General features: G+C 40.7%; 1 protein-coding gene across 1 annotated transcript in view; it reads right to left on the reverse strand.

Moving 5' to 3' along the window:
* The window catches only part of LOC311242021 (uncharacterized protein), a gene marked incomplete at its 5' end in the record, with an annotated part of 62,323 nt that overhangs the window by 29,413 nt on the left and 9,836 nt on the right, over positions 1-23,074 (reverse strand). The window contains 2 exons of the mRNA XM_084330977.1: positions 276-371; positions 1,161-1,253. Of these exons, the coding sequence (XP_084187103.1) occupies positions 276-371; positions 1,161-1,253 (189 nt within the window). The remainder of the gene's footprint in view (positions 1-275; positions 372-1,160; positions 1,254-23,074) is intronic.

A 23,074-nucleotide genomic window follows, 5' to 3' on the forward strand; every position in this document is an offset into this window, starting at 1 on the left:
GGGATGTTAGTGATGTTGTACTGACTGAATGTCATGTTAGTGTGGTCATGTCAGTGATGTCAGTTTTTATGAATGAACGTTGTATGGTCCGTTTTGTGTTTGTTTTATGTTAGGACTACGGGTGGAAATTAGCCCTGTGCTATTCCCGGCATATTTACGTCCTTATCATGCTGTGATGTTATGCATACACATGTAAATGATGTTCATTAATTTGCATTGTCCTTAATAAACAAATCTTAATAAAGGAGAAATGCATAGAAAAAAATTAAGTAAACCTTGAAGAAGCGTGTCCTCTCCGCAGGGTTTCTAAGTAGGGTCTGGACCAACACCATGAAGTTGGTTTCCGATTCCTCCACTTCAGTATCGCTCCTCTGAAACACAGCATTGAAATAAGATTTTACTGCTACACAATAGAGCAGAGTCATGAAAAGAATATACACACAAAACTGTAACAACGGCCTGTAAACTGTTAGGGATTACATACGTTAAGTATGGACAGAGACCTGAATAACAACATCATGGGTGACCAGAGGCCCCTCGCATCCACATTTCAATTGTTGCCATCTGGGCAACGATACCACCGCCCCTCCATTTACTAAAGATAGATCCAAGTTTTCATTTGTTCCACAAGGTTCTTTAACGGGCAATACACTAGCACTCTATCCCCCTTGACCTTTGACCTACTCCTTATATAGAAGGATAATAACAAGTAGATAATCCATATATATATGCATGCGTAAATGGCACTGTTGTGTGTTGGGAAGCATTTGAAAAGTTGAGTAGTCTCTCTAAATTAAAAAGGAATTTCACAGTAACATTGTAAATTGTAATGGAAACACTGCAGGCGTTCTATTATATCATCTGTTTTGCATGTGTCAATAATGTAGGCATAGGCCTAAGTGTTTATTTGCATATTGAGCGTGGAAGCGAGATCCAATCACAAGTCATCACTCGAGACTCATGTGGAGACTAATAGAATAGAATAGGTAGAGAGCTGTCCACCTGAGATCAGACCTTAATGCCAGGTAGAAACAGCCTCAACATCGCAGGTCATCCCCCACTCTCTTTCCTACATGTTTTGTGTTTCATTTGCTATCAAATATGAAGCAGAAATGCCCTAAAACAAATCTAAAAGAAAAAAGAAAGGTTGCCATTCTTACCCCCAGGGATGCAGAGACCTTCAGCTTATTGATGAGAGTCTGAATGGTCTGAGAGTCTGGCTTGTCTTCTTTACGCAGCAACTCCAGAATAACCTGTAGTGAATGACACGAGACATGACTTAGAACCAGAGCAGAACAACCTGCTTTCAAATACATTAGATCCTCCTTTATCCAGATATAGTTGAGGAGAGCTTCACCAAGCAGGATTATGCAGCTAGGCAGATAATTTAAAAAAATTAATATTTTGATCATGAATCACATTCCTAAACCTTAACCCTTTTATTTACTGTATATAAGAAATATTGTCAAATACAAGCAGGAAAACTCTTAAAGGGGAACTATTTTACTATTTCTTTCACTATTTGGGCACTTTTACACAATTCCTGTGAGTCTATGGAACACCTCTGTAATTTTTTTTTTTTTAATTCATTGTTTTGCATTTCTAATCAACTACTCAAAAACAGCATTCTACCTCAAGATCTTAAGCCGTTTTGAGGCTGGGAGGCCACGTGGTGCTGCAAGGGGCCAACCGTGCACATTATTATGCAGCTGAGACATCTGACATCACAGATCAGCACATTTTCAGATGACTCAGTTCAGTGAGGGTGAATATTGAGAGAGGAGAATTGGAAGAATGCGCCAATATGAGAATTAGAGACATAGATCATATTAATATAAGTCCACATAGCTATGAAACAATGCTAAACACTGAAAAAGGCCATTTATAAGATAGTTCCCCTTTAACAATATAGAAAGAGTGATGTGGGGCTGGTATGGGCACTGATTACTTCATCGGATTTTGATGAATAAAGTCCAGATTTTTTTATTAGGCAATTAAGCTTGATGGTGACGCTTGTTTCAGGGGATGACATCAGCAAATGTAATTGTTGTCAAAAATGTAAGTTGATGAAGTGAGTTTCTGTAATCGTTCAGCAGAAACTCTGCACGATGGAAACAAGGTACAGATTAAAAGATCTATTTTGGAATTGTAAAAACTATTTGATTTAAATTAAATAATTCAATATGGGTTTTTCAGGTCATTTTCCCATTGTGTGGGTAAACCACATGATTTATACAATCTACGAGAAGGAAGAAGGGAGATGTTTGTTACATTTATCTGATACATTTATTTTAATTGGTAACTTATGCACATATAGTGCTGTGACAAACTGTCAAAAAGGGCTTTCGTTTTTGAGATACCCCTACCAGAGGTAGAACAAAACACCAGCATGTTTTTCCTCATCTCTAAGGTCTCCCATATATGAAATGGATTCTTGTATAAAAATATTTTACTGCAAAACTTGTTAAATTGATAGATTGTTATACACCCCCAAAAGGAAAAAAGAACCAAAATATAGCCTGGCCGTATGGGAGTTGAGACATATACACTCATGTAGATTAATAATACAAGCTCCAATAGCTTTCAAATTTGACATGGTAGCAGTCAGACAGTTGCTTAACCTAATAGAAAAACCTGGATGTGAATATCTTTACGCATGTAGGAAATATATACCCATGTACACATACTTAAAATAAGCGGAAATGTAAACAATTTATATCTATGCAGAATGTTCTTATTTACTTTGTAGTAGCTCTGCCATGGATCGTCATAGAAACACAGATGATGGCTTTTTCGGAAAGGTGTGGTTGTGCTGAATCCAGCAATGCCACATGTGTAAATATAGCATGCATGGTCAGGGAGTTATCAGTAAATGTATGAAGTGTGCTAAATGAAAGAAAATTAAACATTGACATAATGAAGTCTTCAGTCCAAAGCCCATTATCAGTGGTGAGAAGCATGTTGACAAATTCAATGTTAATGCAAAGTAAAGTCACTTGAGGTAATGTTCTGGTCTATAATGTTAATATATTTATGATACATTTAATAAATTATACATTTTATGATACTTCATATGGAAACAAAGATCCAATTGAATCAGGTTGAAATAGAAATAGAACACCTTTATTTCAATCTACTGCGTTCCCCCCTGCTGTATTCACTGTACACACATGACTGTGTGGCCAGGTTCAGCTCCAACTCCATAGTGAAGTTTGCGGACGACACATGGTGGTGGGGCTGATCTCTAACAATGACGAGAAGGCCTATCGGGAGGAGGTTGATGAACTGGCACGCTGGTGCCGGGATAACAGCCTACTCCCGAACAGAGCCGATTGTGGATTTTAGGAGAATACAGCAGGTGACACACATGCCACTGCGGATAAATGGGGCTATCCTGGACAGGGTGAGCAGTTTCAATTACCTGGGAGTCCACATCACAAAGGACATATGGTCAACACACATAGATTCTGTGGTGAAAAAGGCGAAACAGCACCTCTATCACCTGAGACAGTTAAGGAAGTTCAGAGTATCGGGGAAGATACTCCATTCCTTCTATTCCGGGGCTGTAGAGAGCATTCTGACTGGAAACATCACTGCCTGGTTTGGAAACAGCACGGCACAGGACAGGAAGGCCCTCCAGAGAGTGGTGCGTTCAGCAGAGCGTACTACAGGATTGCACTACCACCCCTGCAGGACTTATATAACAGGAGGTGCAAATCCAGAGCCTGCAGAATAATGAAAGACCCCCACCACCCCAACAACAGCCTGTTCAAGCTGCTGCGGTCAGGCAAGCGCCTACGTACACACGCTACGAGCACAGAGAGACTCCGGCTCAGCTTCTTCCCCCAGGCCATCAGAACACTGAACTCTCCACTCACAAGTACACATGAGCACACTAGGGGTGGGAATCACCAGTTTCATCATGATACGATACGATATCGATTCTTTGGACAACGATACGATATTTGCCGATATCACAAAGTCTCTCACGATACAATACGATTAGATTAGATTCAGGTGCTTGCAATCGATATGAGATGATATCATATGCCCATTTAACACAATCGGTAACATTTAGATCAACTAAAAAAAGGTAACGAAAATATCATTTGACATTTGTATTTTTGAGCTCTTCCAGACATTTAAAGGAAAATCAATCTATTGTTTTTAATACAAATAGACCTCCTGTTCACTGTAAAGTGCCACGTTTTGATATATTGAGCTTTAAAGGGGAACTATCTTATAAATGGCCTTTTTGAGTGTTTAGCATTGTTTCCTAGCTATGTGAACTTATATTAATATGATCTATGTCTCAAAATTCTCATATTGGCGCATTCTTCCAATTCTCCTCTCACAATATTCACCCTCACTGAACTGAGTCATTTGAAAATGTGCCTATATGTGATGTCAGAAAGACACCGCTGCATGTTAATGTTCAGGCGAAGACGACGCTGCGCAGTGGTTTAGGAGCCCAGGCTCAAAACAGCTCGAGATCTTGAGGTAGAAAAATGCTGTTTTTGAGGACTTGATTAGAAATACAAAACAATGAATAAAAAAAATATATATATTACAGAGGTGTTCCATAGACTCACAGGAATTGTGTAAAAGTGCCCAAATAGTGAAAGAAATAGTAAAATAGTTCCCCTTTAAACTTTAAGCTCCATTTTTTGGAACTCAAAACTCACAACCTAAAACCCCTCCCTACCTCCCTCTCCCAAACCGTTCCTACAACAATTTGTTGATGTTGCATGATCATGTATAGGCCTACATTTATTATGTATTATATTGTTTATGTTTAAATAACATTTAAACATCAAACTCCTCTGACCTCATCTGGTCTTTCCTAAGACGCGCGCACACACACACACAGAAAGGGAGAATGCTATGCTGTAACGTCTACACACACGGAGCTACAGCTGTTGTTCTTGGGCGGATATGAGACTCGCCACAGGATTTTCAAAATAAGAGTATCGATATGAATCGATCTTATTACATTGCATCGATCCGATTCGATCGTTGATAATTACATCGATGTATCGATCTGGATCGATGTATCGTCCCACCCCTAGAGCACACACACACATGCTGCAACCGCTTTAAACAATCACTTTAAACAAAATGTCACTTTAAAGGAATGAAGAATATAAAGGTCAGAACAGATGTGGTTCTTGTATAGTATAGTTTAGATATAGTAAGTAATACATAATGACGGAGTTAAAATTGTATATTGTATAGTAGTACATAGGAACCAGTGCCTTCTCAGGAATTTAGCATGTCTATTTTTATCATGCACATCTTATGTCTTACCTGTTTCTTTTTCTATGTCCATTTTATTATTGTATTATTGCACAATCGTTGCGGGCATGACCACCGGCATTTCACTGTATGCCCTGGTATGTATGTGACAAATAAACCTCTTGATTCTTGATTCTAGCAACACATCACAGTCACTCATCCACATTATCATCAGTGACAAATGGATCATATTTGGGTAGCCCACTGAAAGACATTGGCATTTGCTGGCATCATTGCAGTTTCCATCTTTACAGTACAGGTGGGTGATGTCTCGAACTTCCTTAGGTGCCGGTGCTTTCTGGAACATAACAGGTTCAATGGTCCCATCTTCTCTGAGCCAGGTTGCGATACCTCAAGCTGCTTGTGGTATCGCAACCTGTGAGGGCGTGGCATGCAGGTAAACACTCACAAAGTGCTGCTCCAAGCTTCTGATCGATGGATCTTTCCTTTGGGCCATGTCCAGAGTGCATGAACACTGTTGAGGATCCATACATCCCTTTGCTTGAATAGTACACAAGCAAAACCAGTACATCTGTTATCATCACATTTGACAATGAGACGAGAATGTGACTGTGCAAAGTGTATTGCATGTAACACCAATCTTGTGCAAGGTGTTGTCAACCTTAGCTAAAAAATTATCGGCAGAACACAAAGATCCCTAATGCAGTTTTACAATGCCCAAGTGCTCAAGAAAGCACACAAAATAATTGATGACCCCACACATGTCCTTCATGTGTGTTTTGACCTGCTGCCCTCAGGAAAGCGCTTTAGACAGCCTGCAAAACAAACAGAAGGAAATTTGGGTTTGTACCAGAGGCCATTCGACTGGTGAATGACCACAGTACAAGGAAAGGTCAGTTTACAAACGTGCACCCTTTGACCCCTTGATTTTAATATTTTTGACGAAAGTGCACTTTTTATACCGACCAAATTTATTTATTTATTTATCTATTGGACTGACAGATCAACAATGTAGGGATCCCATTCTGGCAGTGTCATGTCTTTTATACTTTGAAGTGTAATGTATGTCTCTTGTCCCCGTTTTGTCCTGTTTTGTCTTGAATGTATAGAAATGCAGCCATTTGTGAGATAATGCTCAAATTGCCCCTTGCGGGACTAATAAAGTTTTTTAATTGAATTTGAATTGAATTGTGTCAGCCTCCTCCTGGTCACTATAAAGATATGATCTGGTGAGTGTGTCTGGAAAAGGATCGCAACGTTAATGGGAAAGGAAGGCATCAACTGCGTTTTTTATAGTTTTACAGATACCATAAACACTCAAAGACCTTGAAAGGCAAATAAGAGACACCATCCAGCAGACCAACACATATTATCACAGGACAATCAAGTGTTCCTAACTACAGGAAATACCTGCGGATCAGTGGGAACAAGGCTGCTCTATGTAGCTTTTTCAGCAACATAACCAATACAGGGCCACAGAGAATCCCTTCAGAGAACACAGTATGCCCTCCTCCTGTATGGCCCAAAAACAATGGAGAATGGACGTCCTTGCAACAACCTGGATGAGCAGAGGTACACACTAGCATCTACCACAGATTCATCAGCTGCAAATCTACCCCCAACAGAAGATGCCTTCCAGCAACATGTGTTGAGAGCCTTATACCAAACAGTAATTACAGTAAAAACAGTAAAATTATAGTTGACTTCCGGCGCGGGGAGGCAGTCCACCCTCCTCTGTACATAAACGGCCAGCAGGTGGAGAGGGTGGACAGCTTCAAATTCCTCGGCATCACCATATGTGATCATTTAAAATGGGAAGTTAACACCAGCCTCATAATTAGCAAAGCCCACCAGAGGCTCCACTCCCTGCGCCAGCTTAAAAAGTTTGGCGTGTCCAGGGAGGCGATGCTCAGTTTTTATAGAGCCACTGTAGAGAGTGTCCTTACCTTCTCATTGACTGTGTGGTACGGAAACACCACCGTCCATGATAGGGGACATTTAGAACGTACTGTACGCACAGCGTCAAAAATCATCGGCTGTGAGCTCCCCTCTGTGGCCTCCATTTATGCCACACAAATCCGGCGGAAAGGGGAAAAGGTGATCAGGGACCCTTCTCACCCTGCTTACGACCTCTTTAACCCCCTTCCCTCTGGCAGAAGACTCCAAAGTCTCAGGTGCAGGACATCCCGTTTTAAAAACAGTACATATCCCGAGGCTGTCAGTCACCTGAACTCGAGTACAAATGTACAGGCACTTTTCACAACAAGGGCTAGCACCAGCCAACATGCACTTTAAGGCAATATGCACTTTAAAACTGGTACACTGAGCAATTTATTTTAGGTATTGTAGCATTTTTTCTTTTTAATTGTTTGTGTAAAACTCTTTATTGTGGGGATTGTACTCTTGTGTTTTTATATTGTATTCTTGTGTTTTTATATTGTACTCTTGTGTTTTTATATTGTATTCTTGTGTTTTTATATTGTATGTTTTTAACATTGTCTGTACTGTACGTGGCACCAAGACAAATCCCAATCAACAGTGTTGAAATGGCAATAACGTTTCTATCCATCTATCTATCTAATGTGGCGTCACAGCCATCTGGCCAAGCCTCTTCTCTGGAACCCAGTTGGTAGAGGGTGGAGGCTCAGCGAAGATGGGACCATTGAACCTGTTATGTTCCAGAAAGCACCGGCACCTAAGTAAGTTCGAGACATCACCCACCTGTACTGTAAAGATGGAAACGGCAATGATGTCAGCAAATGCCAATGTCTTTCAGTGGGCTTGACTTGCACTGAGTTTAGCTCTTGCTTTCCCTGACTGCCCAAATATGATCCATTTTGTCACTGATGATAATGTGGATGAGTGACGGTGATGTGTTGCTAGAATCAAGAATCAAGAGGTTTATTTGTCACATACATACCAGGGCATACAGTGAAATGTGGGTGGTCATGCCTGCATCTGTCATAATCTGGACTTTTTGAACATTCATCCTCTGGCACCATCGTGTGCTCATCGGCGGTACCACGCCGTTCTGGACTATTTGTTATTGTCATCGTTCATTTTCATTCTATCACATGTCATAGCCTCTGCCTGGCTCACAGCCTGGGCCCTATTCCCCGTACCTGGTTCAACTAAGTCGATCAAAAGTCCCATTATCCAGATTCAATTAACCCGATGTTTGAATCCGTGCTTTCCCTGTTCCTCGAACCCTGATTCAGTCTCATTAATTCGAACCATACTTGATACTCAGGATAATTGCGCACGGCCGCCTCACCTGAAAAGACAGCAAGTATCGATCGCAGAAATCCTGATTTTCTAACGGCATTGATTGATTGATTGATTTAAAACTTTATTAAAAGATTGCAGAATGGGTACAATACAGTACGGCTCAATAGCTTCGCAGACAAGTTAAATGCATAATCTATAGGCTAATGTCAAGTCCCTCATTACCCCAATCAATCAGATTATATTTCTTTAAATGTGCTGCTGGCAGTAGGCTTAATGGAATGAATAATCAAATGAGATCTTGCTAGCGAAAATAATTAGTTCAACTCTTTCAGAATAAGGATAAAAACAAGCCCAAATAGTATATCTAATTGATACTAATTATATTATGAGGATATCTGTACTGTATGTGCTTAGGTATTATATATTATTATATGTACTATATAAATACATGGTTCCCAAAGAGAGGCTTGGAGGGAGGCTTGCAGTTACACTATTCAGGTTTTAATGACTTCCGGTTTGAGAACGAGATGTAGCGGTCACGTTTGGACAACGCTCCGCTCCCGTTAACGTTAATTTCACTTCAAAACCTTATTTGTACAACACTAATGTGTTTAAACCTCATCGTATATATTAAATAAGACCTTCTACTAATTATATCAACAGAAAGAAAGATTCAACATGGGACCAAAGAAAGAGAAAGAACCTGGAAAGAGACACGGAGTAGACAATATAACGGCCCCGGCTGTGACTTGCTCCGCGAGGGAGATAGCAGCGGACAATATAACGGTCCCGGCGATGACTTGCTCCGTGAGGGAGATAGCAGCGGACAATATAACGGTCCCGGCGATGACTTGCCCCATGAGGGAGATAGCAGAGGACAATATAACGGTCCCGGCGGGGACGAGCTTCGTGAAAGGGATAGCAGTGGAAATTGAGAAGAAAATATCCGACAATACCACCGCTCCTGCCAACGCTCCTGCAACCTCAACCGATACAGACATGGAGAATACACCACCCGATTTCGAGTCTCTGACTAATCTGATAAAGGACCTGATGGATAAAGCGGACGTCAAGGCTGACGATTTTAGGTTATATATCGAGGATAAATTCGAAGAGTTTAAAACGGCGGCTGCAACACAAACCGAGCGTATTACAGCAGTTGAAAACACTGTGGATGAATATACACTGAAAGTGGATGAGAACAAGAATGCTCTTCATGGAGAAATAATGGAGCTAGCGAGGGAGATGCAACAGGGGGACAAAGAGCTTTTGCAGAAGATACATGACAACGAAGAGAAATCAATGGAGAGGCTGCTCGATTCCGAACGTCACTATCGTAGATTTAATATCCGTATTGTGGGATTGGATGAATCAGTCAAATGCACAGACGACACATTTCCAGCAGTGTTAGCTGAAATTCTGGGTAAAGAAATCCTCCCCACAATACCGTTAGTGGATCATTGTAACAGAATCGGTACCCGGGACCCCAGCGGCAACAAGGTGAGAGTTATCATTGCTACTCTGCGTAAAACAGAAATAAGAGACACGATCATCAGAGAGGCACGTAAGCAATGGGGGAAACTGAAATATAAAGATAAACCAGTGTCGTTCTACGAAGATTTGTGCAGGGAGGCTATAATCCGACGAGCCCCTTACAAGGAAGTGATGCAGAAGCTCTATAAGAAAAAACTCCAGCCCAGCCTACGCTACCCAGCGTTTCTTTCCATTGTGGGGGAAAATGGGAAAAGAATCGGGATACGCTCGCCTGAAGACGCCGAAGATTACATGAAGGAAACACAACATGATACCAGCCCCTCGGGGCCGGGCACATCATCGGCCCGTCTCAGATGACAAGCTTATTCATCTCTTTTTCTTATTTTTTTTATTTTTATTTGGATGACTTTGCCATGGCTCAGACTTCAAAAGCGGCAGCAAAAAGCCTGTTGACAACATTGAGGTACAAATAGTTTAATACGAAACGATAGGCACTATCTTTATAGATTTCTGGTTTTTGTGCAGGCAATATTCTGACGTTGACATTTTGGAACACTCTGGATTCTTCTTTCGATCGTTCAGTGTCATACTGGAATATACTGGAATACACTGGAATGACATAACTCTTGGGTAGGAAGAATAATCTGGAACATAACATCAGTTTATACAAGTCATGATCAGTGGCTAACTTTCTAGAATACACTGTACTCCTACAATGAAGGCCTGTGAACAATAACATTCGGTATGTATATGCACATGAACCAGATATGGAAGTTCAATAAACCCTCATAACGGTTTAATGCCCACACTTGTCGGGGGACGAACTGCATACAAGGATTTAAAAACCTCATTTTCATCTAAAGGTATAAGCTTGACAAAGTTATTTTAATATTTTAAGCAATTGCTCCATTACTTTAGGGATTTATATAATTGAGTTCTAAAAATCTCTTTTTTTTCTCTTTTTTCTGTAAGGTTCCAACATATACGTGTTAGTAGAAGGTTCAAATAAATATGCCAATTGAGGTATATTTTTCATTTTACATTTTATTTTTATTACATTAAAGGGAAGGCGCTAGACCACGAGTGACATTCTATTAAATTAGAATGAAAGTTTTAGATCCTATGGCAATTAGCATAGGAAAGTTAAGGTTAAAAGGCTCACTTTGGGCTAACCGGTGGTGTAAGGGAGGGAGTTATACGCGAAGGTTGTGTCTAAGGAACACAGCCCTGTACGACTCTCTGAGGGAGGGGGATTTAGGGGTTTATTTGTATATATGTATGTTTTTAAGCTCGGCTCTCAACGGGACCTCAATAGTTGGATGTATATCCATGGTGAATTCGCACTCCAGAAGCATTACCAACAATTACACAACAACATGTATAGATTATGGCTAGTTTGAATATAATGATCTGGAATACTGGGGGAATAAATAATCAACATAAACGCAAAAGCGTGCTCACACTGATGAAAAACAAACAGGTTGACGTGGCTCTTCTAAGCGAAATGCACATTTTAGTGGAAGACAAAGCTACGTTAGCGGACAACATATATCATAACATTAGTCACTCTTCCTTTGGAACGAGATCCCGTGGAGTTGCTATAGTCGTGAAACGGAAGTTGAATATTGAATTGAAGGAAGTATGGTCTGATACAGATGGTCGGATAACCATAGCTAAAATTGTATACAGGAATAGGAAAATAGCGTTGGTAGCAGCGTTTCCGTTAGCCTGTAATTACCGGTATTTGACCGGCAAAATATGTTGAAGTCCGAATATTTAAATCTCTCCGGTCATAATGTCCGGTGAAAATAATTCCTCTAAGCACAATTTTATTATTTGAATTGTATTAAAATAGGCTAAAATTAAATAGCCTATGCGATGAACGAAACAATCATTACATTTGTTTCATTGTTGCTTCACTCTGATACATTTTTTCTCTTTCTTTTTTTGAGCCTGTCTGGCCACCATAACGACAAACAGGTATACGAGCGAGAGAGAGAGAGATGGCCAAACAAGCTACTTAACAAATATTTCATGAAACCAAGCACTAGCAGGTCTAATAATAATGACATTGACAACGAAGATGAGTCTTCTGAAGTCACAGAGACCGCCGATGCTCCCGCGGAAAAGAAACAGAAATGTCGAGCGTTCAGGCGGCGGCCCGAGTGGAAAGTTAAATTTTCCTGGCTGAGGTACGACATTATAGTCTAGTAGTCTAGCCTCTATGATGTACGAGAGATAACATTGATTGAACGTACACAAAGTACACTATTGATTGAACCACAAAGAGCATCCCCAGTCTGCTGCTACCGTTGCGAGCCTCGCAGACGTCCACCTGTTCCAATGGGGATCTATCAAAGTCGAACCAACCAGACGACCCGCTGTTCTCGCAGGTACAAAACGGATAGGCACAGCGAGAGACGGGGTGAGCGAGTGTTGACATTTTTTAATCATATGCAACTGTTGGTTGACTGCCGTGTCACATAGTAATGCATATTATTGATTATAACTAAATGTAGGCTATGAAATCAACAAATGCGTTACGAGCATGTGGCTCGTCCTCTCTGCATGTGGCGACGAGCTAGCAAACGAGGCAATGTGATGATCAACTACAGTTTGCTGTGTGTGAAGTTGAACATTATGATATGTGACGTGTCTGATACAACGAGGTGAAGCGATGTCGACTGTGTGTGTGATGTGTGACAGCTGCTGCAGCCGCGAGCCTGCGGGGCGGGAGCTTGATGCTGGATTAGCGTATCGCACTAACTTGGGAGGCGATGGATAGTAATTTGATTCTGCAAATCAATTTCTCATTCTTCGCTTGATGTAATTAATACAAATGTCCAATATAACGGAATTCGTTAGCTCATAAAAATGTGATTATAACAGACTGCTGTTTAAAACTCTGACCGGAATTTCTCGAATATGTCCGGGGATAGAAATCTTGCAGGACACCCAGACCGGCACGAATATGTTCTAACGGAAACGCTGGTTGGTAGCGGTATATGCCCCAAATTTGTACGAAGCTAACTTCTACGCTACACTTACCAGAACAATGTTAAACCTTCCTGAATACTCATTTATAATTGGCGCAGATTTTAATGCCATTTGGGATCCTGGGGTGGATAAATCTTATCCCACCTTTTCCAATGACCAGAAAAATTCATCTAATGCGTTAAAGGATTGGTCTAAGAAGAATACAGGTGTAAATGATCTATGGCGATCACTCAACCCTACGACCAGAAAGTACTCTTGTCGATCTGCAAGACATAACGCACTTTCCAGAATAGATTATGTTTTTGCATCCCAGAGACTATTTGATAACTATGACGTGGAAATGGTACCCAATGCAGATCACTGGGTCTCATTCTCGAACGAAGTTACGACAAAATATTTAGTCTTAGCCAGATTTCGGCCTATTTAAGACATACTAGGGCTGGGAGTGGGAGTCTTCAAATTTTCCTGAGATCTTATTTGAGAGCAGATCTAAGAGTGCTGAGGAGCACACTTAAATATGCTCTCAGCCCACGATCAAATCTCATGATTGATTGACTAATTTAAAATGTTATTATAACTTGACAGACTGTGTTCTCATAGTGATTCCTTCACGTCAACGCTACAGGCCTCCTTGGAATTAATTACTTAATCATAATTAAAATAAATATGACAATATTTGTACGATAAGAAATTACGAATTTGATGTCGGAAAAATAAATAATATGGATTCATCTGATCACAGGGCAGCTGGATTAACCATATCTGAACCAGTTTATTTTGGACAAATAATTACTCAGATATTCAAACACAATTATGCAATTATTGTGAAATGATTGAAAATAATAATAATTTAATGCCTTCTGTGGAATTTGTATTTCTTATTTGTTACACATCTGTTTTAATGATTAATTATATACATTTGAAAGAATGCAGGTCAACATGCAATGTATCCCATTGATTGGTATACAATGGGTCAGACCTTTGTTTGATTGATTGATTGAAAACTTTATTAACAGATTGCAGAATGGGTACAGTACAGTACAGCTCAATTACATAAGGGGATGCAGACCAGAGAAAGAATTTAGTCTTGTTTACATCAGGGTCCCCCATTTTCAATTCATCATAACATATATGACACACATGACACAGATAGACAGTACTGCTACATCTATACATTTATGACATACCAGATTTGCAAATACAGTACTGTTTGTGATACAAAAAGAGTCCAGAAAAGAGAGTACATTTGACGTAGAAACTGTTGGAGGAGGTTGGGTAGGGATGGGTGGGGGATAGACTTACACTGTACAAGCAAAACTGTACATTGGAATATTGACAAAACCATACTTGGTCATTTACTGTACATTGGAGGGGGTTGATATAGCTATAAACCTGCATTCCTTCGAATATATCATTAATCAATTAAACTTATATTGAAATACACTAGCCTATACACCAACACTGAAATGACAGTGGATAAATAAATAAGAACTAAAGCTAATCGGTGGAAATAGACTGCATTAATATTCCATAACAAGTCTTGTGTGCGCCTACGAATGAACAGTAGCCTATAGGCTTATGGAATAATAAGCCATACTGCGTTCATTCATTACGCCCGCCGTAGGCTATATATATTATGTCATTCATTCATTCATATACAGTACTGCGCGCGCGCGCGTGTGTCTGTGTGTGCGCGCGCGCTGCGTCAGGTGTGTACCGCAAGCTGTATATGATGCCAATACATTAATCTAATCTAGTTTTGATGGGCGCAAGCGTGATTACGAAACCTAGCCACATTTCTCGGAGACGCTCTCTGATTGGCACTGACTGACGCTAGGTTTCGTAATCACGCGGCTCGCAAAGCACTTCCGCCATTCCATTTCACACAGCTGCGTCACCAGTTGCCTTATAAGGAACTATGGAGGCGGTGTTTTGTATGCAAATGAGCTGAACGGGAACGCGCTTTGGAGTTTACGACAGAATGCCATTCTCCAAGCAGATATCAGATCACTGTTATTTACTCCTAAAAGGATCATTTGGTATACTGTCATCCCGAGCCCCAAGATGGCGATTTCACTCGATATTGCTGAATAACAAGGAATTCATTACACAACTCAAAGAAGCTCTTTCAGTATTCCTACTGGAGAATGCAAAATCGGTGCCGGACCCCAGAATATTATGGATGTCGGTAAAGGAATTGATCAAGGATTTTACCGGGTGCTTTTCCTCCAAAATACGCAAGAATCGTTGCTCAAAACTGGCAGGGCTGGAAACGCTTTACTCTACGTTATTTTCTTCCTTACAATACAACTACTCGGTTCGACTGGAAACTCAAATTAATGTGTTAAAAAAAGAGATTAATGCCATTTATAAACAACAATCTGAAGTACAAATACGTAGCACAAGACAACAGCATTACTCTCAAGGTTCTAAACCAAGTCACCTACTAGCTATGCGATTAAGAGTCAACGCAAAATGTGCAGATATAACTACAATTAAAGCACAACAAGGACTTGTGACAGACCCTAAAAAAATCAACGAGACATTCAAAGAGTTCTACTCCAACTTGTATAAATCAGAAACGACCTTCGATCAAAACAAAATGGACACATATCTTAATCAAATTAACCTCCCTAAACTATCAGAGGATGACACTAAACAGTTAGAAACACCCATCACACTAGATGAACTCAGGGAGGCCATATCTGAAATGCAAAGTGGTAGGGCTCCTGGAAGAGACGGTATCCCACCAGAAATGTACCTTTCATGTTGGGACGTAATTGGACCCCTATTACTTAATATGATTTTATAGTCAATCAAGGAGGGGAACTTCCATAAGAACGACAATATTGCACTCATAACAGTCCTCCTTAAAAAAGACAAAGACCCCACCGACTGCGGTAGTTCTAGACCCTTAAGCTTCCTCGGAACCGATATCAAACTGTACTCTAAGGTATTAGCCATCAGACTTCAAAAGCATATGACGTCTTTAGTTCATCCGGATCAGACTGGCTTCATAAGAGGCCGCTATATCTAATTTTATGTTGTTATGTTTATGTTTAAAAAATAATAAAAAAAATAAAATATAAAAAAAAAGAGAATGCAGAAGAAGATTGGACAAGCCTCATATACGAATACTACATATCTATGCCGTTATACACAGAACGCGATCACGGACGACGGTGTTGACAATACCAGTGAACATTCTTGTTAAAGTAGTTTGGAGATCTGATGCAAACCTTGAATTATTGTAAACATTCAGTGTTTTTGAGCAACAGCAAGTGTTATTAAGGAGCAGTTATTGTGTGCTTTGGTTAATAAACTTGCACGAGAACCAAAAAAAAAAAAAATGTGCATGATAAAAATAGACATGCTAAATTCCTGAGAAGGCACTGGTTCGGTTCCTATGTACACTACTATACAATATACAATTTTAACTCCGTCATTATGTATTATTTACTATATCTAAACTATACTATACAATAACCACATCTGTTCTTTCCTTAAAGTGACTTTTATATTCTTCATTACTTTAAAGTGACTTTTCCATTTAGTTTAAAGTGATTGTTTAAAGCGGTTGCAGCATGTGTGTTGTGTGTGTTGTGTGTGTGCTCATGTGTACTTGTGAGTGGAGAGTTCAGTTTGGGGGATGGAAACATATAAGCTTTGCTTCTTCCATCTCCTTTTCAAACAGTGTATAGTTTTGGCTGTTTTATTTTTAAACTTTTGGGGGGGGGGGGGGTTCCTCTTTTCCCATTTCATTTATTTTCAAATGTTGTTTTGCCGGACAATGGTAAATGTAGCCAAACTAACACTGTGGTTTGAAATAAAACGATTGAATCTTGAATCTTGAATCTTGAATCAGTGTTCAGTGTTCTGATGGCCTGGGGGAAGAAGCTGAGCCGGAGTCTCTCTCTCTGTGCTCGTAGCGTGTGTATGTAGGCTCTTGCCGCGTCTCTACAATTCGTAGCCGCATTTCTGCAGACCCCTCTCTGATTGGTTGAGGTCATTTCTGCAGACCCCTCTCTGATTGGCCGAGCGCGCGCATGCGCATGAGCCGCGACAAGCTCCTCTAGCCAGGAGTCGAAACTCTGTTAAGCTCCAGAGAGAGAGGCTGAAAACCCACGGTTGTTGCCCGACGGATGGGAGCCGAATCCCGGATCAGAGATTTCTGATGAATAGCCCCAAAACATGGAGGTTGCGAACTCAATTTATACGCATGGAAGGGGTGGACGGTATAAACGGTATACGGTATAAACGGTATTAATTTGCTCTACGGTATGGATTTTGACTATACCGTTTAACCGGTAGAGCAGCTCTAAAATAGCAATGACGTCATGTAACCACAGCGCGACTATTTCAATCGCATTTGCCCCTAAAAATAGATAGAATTAGTCATAGATAATAGATATGTGCAAACTGGAAAAAGTTATTTAGGAGGCTTCGCGCAGTGGGCGTGTCAACACGCAATTGTCATTTCATAATAAACACATATCACCGCGGCGCACAGCAAGTTTCAATTTCAGTTCCTGGCATTTTTAACCAGTGGAGAAAGGTAAGATATTTCCCTATCGTTTTTCTTATATGAATTATTCTACGTTAATAAAACATACCTGGTGATCAACTACAGTTTGCTGTAAACATTAGATATGTGTGTAGTGTTATGATAACGACGGCAGCAGCGGGAGCCGGGAGGAAGGCGTGCAGCAGTGGATTTGCGAATAGCATGCAGCTGCAGAGCCGCAGAGCCAGTGGCTCTTTCAGGTCTGGTCACAGGCCCGTCAAACAGCGCCCCCCCACCCTTGCGCCGTCTCTAAGCATTTTGTGTGTCAATTTGTTGACACATGTGTCAATTTGTTGACACAATTGTCAATTCTTAAAGCTGAGGATGAGTGGCACTTTTGTCTCAATTCTTATTCAATTCAATTCGCTCTGCAGCTACATATGCTTCTAGCAAAATCCAGCCCCGCTGTTTGCAATGGGAGCAGGAGTCTCGACTCGGGACTTATTTTATTTGGAATATAATGACTTTATACGCAAAAGTAGCCTAGTTTTAAGTTAAAATATTATAAATCTACATGCCTTGAGGATGTCATTCTTTATATAGCCTGCCTATCAGGCAAAAAAAATTATTCTAACAGAAACACTGATACCGTGATATATACCGTTACCGTCTATGCTTCAAATTATACCGTGATATACATTTTAGACCATACCGTCCACCCCTACATGGAAGTATTGATTACGCCATAACGAATCATTAAAAAAATATACCGTTAACTGGAATATGTTGTGTGTGCCTTTACACATATGTTGGATAGGATTATGTAATTGGTTTGTCATTAAAAACCAATAATAATCGCTCGCCGGCTTCGCTGACCAGAGCTCTCAGATTCAAAGTTTTAATTGCAGCCTGGAACATACATGTTTCGGAACCAATGTGTAACTAGACAGTTACAATATAACATTTATATTAATTAACCCAGTTAATGCCTTAAGAGAGAGTCTGGTGGTCAAGTGCTACGGAAATGTTGCGTCTTACTAATAACAGATTTGCGTATAACGTTATTTCGCGTGACTTCGCGGTTTATTCATAACGTTATGCACATTTCACAACACAGCCAGCTGTCAGAAACTGTACATTGTAACGTTGTTATTTCGCGGCCTGCCCATTTGATGTTCCCAAATCATATTCAGAAAGTATCACAGAGACTTCTATTGACCAAGGAATTAGTTATTATTAGTAAGACACAACATTTCCGTAGCAATTGACCACCAGACTCTTTCTCTTAAGGCATTAACAAGGTTAATTAATATAAATGTTATATTGTAACTGTCTAGTTACACATTGGTTCCGAAACATGTATGTTCCAGGCTGCAATTAAAACTTTGAATCGGAGAGAGCTCTGGTCAGCGAAGCCGGCGAGCGATTATTATTTTTAATTTTTTTTTTATCCACCTTTTCTCCCATTTTCTATATTTTCTCCCATCCCAATTTCGTATCATCCAATTCAACCCTCCCCTGTCACGAACGCTGTTTCTTGCCTCCCACAAGCCGGCTGCAATGTGGACTAAGTCATACATAGCACAAGTCCCCTCCGGTACTTGAGGTAACAGCAGTCGCATCTTTTCACCTGCGCAGCTCGATCTCTCAGTGGTGAGGAGTAACGCGTGGGAGGCTCACGCTGCCCCAGACACTTCCTGATTCCACTGCGCAGGCGCACCAACCGACCTGTAGGAGTCGCTGTCCACAACGCCCGATCCCCACCCATCAGTTTCCCACCCCCTAATACGGCCAATGTGTATTAGTACGGACGACCAGCTAAACTGAAAGCAAATGTGGAGCGCTGGGCTCGAACAGGCGAGCCCAGCGTCTCCAGATTTCGTGGCGAGCGCCTTGCCCACTACGCCACGTAGCCGCCCTGCGATTATTATTGGTTTTTAATGACAAACCAATTACATAATCCTATCCAACATATGTGTAAAGGCACACACAACATATTCCAGTTAACGGTATATTTTTTTAATGATTCGTTATGGCGTAATCAATACTTCCATGCGTATAAATTGCGTTCGCGACCTCCATGTTTTGGGGCTATTCATCAGAAAACTCGGATCCGGGATTCGGCTCCCATCTGTCGGGCAACAACTGTGGGTTTTCAGCCTCTCTCTCTGGAGCTTAACGGAGTTTCGACTCCTGGCTAGAGGAGCTTGTCGCGGCTCATGCGCATGCGCGCGCTCGGCCAATCAGAGAGGGGTCTGCAGAAATGGTCTCAACCATTCAGAGAGGGGTCTGCAGAAATGCGGCTACGAATTGTAGAGACGCGCTCTTGCCTGACCGCAGGAGCTTGTACAGGCTGCTGTTCTGCAAGCTCTGGATTTGCACCTCCTGTTATATAAGTCCTGCAGGGGTGGTAGTGCAATAACCGTAGTACACTCTGCTGAGCGCACCACTCTCTGGAGGGCCTTCCTGTCCTGTGCCGTGCTGTTTCCAAACCAGGCAGTGATGTTTCCAGTCAGAATGCTCTCTACAGCCACGGAATAGAAGGAATGGAGTATCTTCCCTGATACTTTGAACTTCCTTAACTGTCTCAAGTGATAGAGGCACTGTTTCGCCTTTTTCACCACAGAATCTATGTCAGGGCTGTACTCTAAGCTTTTTCACTAGGGGCACACTTGCCCCTAAATGAGAAATTTAGGGGCAAAAAATATTTTTTTTAGGGGCAAATTTTTAAATAACAATTTTACCATTATTAAAAAAATATGTTCCTCCTGCCTCATTACTGTGGTCCTTTTATTTAACATTTAAGTGCGTTTGTTTTCAGGTTTGTATCTTTTATAATGAACCAACTGAGAAAGTGTGTAAATCACTAATAGAACAAAAACAACAAACTGTGTGTGTGTGTGCGCGCGCGCTTGTGTAGTGCTCCTTGAATGAGATCACCACAACACACACACACCATTGCATTAATCAGGAGGACAAGAAACTCTGCATACATTTGTTTCACAATGAAAAGTGCTTTAGAAATCAAATGAATTATTATTGTAAATAACCCCATGAAAGGTTTATTATTTGTATGGGTAATTACCTGCTTCATATTTGTGATGTTACTGGTTTCAGTGTGTGCCTAAAGTGATCAATGTGTTGGGCCGTTTATAGAGATCTATGCCAATTAATGTTTATGTATATCCGGGACTTTTTTTAATAAGAATTGAGAGGTATTTGTATATGTGACCTTTATTTTGAAAACCGTGTTGCGACGCAACCTTATTTACATTTGCGCTTTTGACAGTGAAATGTTCAGTCCAACTTAGCTCGAAGGAAAGACTAATCAAAAAGGTTTAATTGACCCGTATGAGGCTCTTACGGTAGGACTTTGATTGTTTATAGAAGTGGAATGTAATACTATGCTAAACGAGAAATAAACAGTGATTTTACCAGCAGTAAAGTTGCAAGCCACTTTCATTTCATATACGGGGAACCGTGACAATTATTAGTATTATCTTATTTGCATATTGTCTCATTATTAGATAGATAGATAGATAGGTTGATATTTTATAAATTAAGTAGACAGTATTTCACATCCTAATAGTGGGCTACTACTACTCACCTAATGCATGGCTGAACCTGAACGTTAGAAGTGTCCGTGTCCCCGTCAATCAATCATCACATCATCACATCATCACTCCATTGTTCTTGCAGAGCAAAATTAGCGTCTTAAATGTATTGAAAGGAGGTGCTTCTTTGGCGATGCAATAGCCCATATTGAAAGGAAGAGAGGCCACATTCAGTTTCGTTTTGCTAGGAATTATGGGATTTGGTGTTGGATGTATAGACTACACAGACAGGGACCTGGGCCCTCATTCATCAACGTGACGTAGAAAATGTTCTATTTCCATACTTAAGCACAGAATTTAGAATGTGTGCACGCACAAAAAAAACAGGATTCATCACACGTGCGTACACAGGTCCTACGCACACCTGTCATGATAAATATCACCTTGGTCCTACGCCGAGGCTCGTGCACACTTTCACGTATTTGCATACCAGAACCGCCCCGATTAACCATATACGGTAATGAAACACCCCCATGAAATGTGGAAAAGTGGACTAACCCAAGCGAACTCTGAGAGACTTCACTTGAGAGCGAGATTGATCACGAGGTCCAACCGAACTTGAACGTATAATCTTCGGTGCGCCGGGAGCCAAGGATGTTGACTGACCCAGTCCTGCTACAGAACCAGCACATTGACAGAAATAAATGACAAGAGATGACCCGACATTAAGCACTGTAATGACTGAAATTAAATCAATTTCAGCACGCCAACTCTGCGCTCTACAATGCCTATTGTGTGCGCTCGTCATGAGCCCGTGGTTCTGATCAGAGTCATTATGGCTTCAGTGGATAACCCTGATCTACATTGTGATGTTTTAGATACCCCAGTAATAACATTACAATTGAATTAAATACAATTAGGCCTGAATGAGACTCCGGCCACCGGCACATTATCAGCCAAAATGCGCGTTTATTGATGGAGCAAACTCTGAGAGATTGTTCACAGAGGCGCTGCCGAACCAAGATATAATATGATGTGTATAATATAATGTGTGTAGAGGCATATGATACAATCCATTTTGTTGTTGGTATTAGGTAGCCTATGAATTACATATAATAGCAGCCAGCCTACATCATGCAACAGTAACTTGCGCATATATAACACACAGCCCTGCGAAGCCTGCATACAGTAAACTAACTTGATCATTAATCTAGCTGTTGTATCTTTACGCTTATGAAAACATTAAATAATATGTATAGGCTATAGGCCGCCTATATTCTCAAATGGCTTAATGGCTATCCGAGTCCTCGATATCCTCGCGGACGGACCAGTATGTATATGATCATATCATATTCATATCATAGTTTACTCTATCAGCCTACCAGCATGTAATACGTTCTTTGTTAGAACTCAACTCGTTATTATTTTGCGCATAGATTGCAGAAATACGGGAACGTTTTGATTTAGGCTTTGACATTGTAAAACTAAATAAGTGAAATTCTGTAATATCACCCACACGATATATGCTCTGTGTCCAGAGCATGTATGCTTTTCATTCATAAGACACATTTATTGCAAGGGTTTTGTATACACATATACACTCAACAAATAACCTCTGTCTGTTCTAATTGCAATGCGTTTTTATATCGTGGGTGTTCATATGACTTGTATTCTGCTTACAGCTTCGGGGTTCCACTTATTACGTTTAACAATGGCAAAGCCTTTTAAATATAATCAAAACGTTCCCGTATTTCTGCAATATATGCGCAAAATAATAACGAGTTGAGTTACGCAGAGCACAGTCAGTGCTTATTTCCGCGTTGTGAAAATATTCTACCACCGGCGCCACCTACGCATGGTCCGACCTGTGCTTAAATATACGCACAAAGTCAAGCACAAGTTCAAATAGATAAATCCCACACTTTGCTTAGGAATGGTCGTACGCACGGCTTAAGCACATATCTGTGCGTAAGTCAAGTTGATACATGAGGGCCCTGGTCTTTAATCGCACGATAGACTACAAGTACCAAGTATATAGCGT

Source organism: Notolepis coatsorum (assembly GCF_963971535.1).
Source record: "Notolepis coatsorum genome assembly, chromosome: 15".
In the NCBI taxonomy this organism is placed as follows: Eukaryota; Metazoa; Chordata; class Actinopteri; order Aulopiformes; family Paralepididae; genus Notolepis; species Notolepis coatsorum.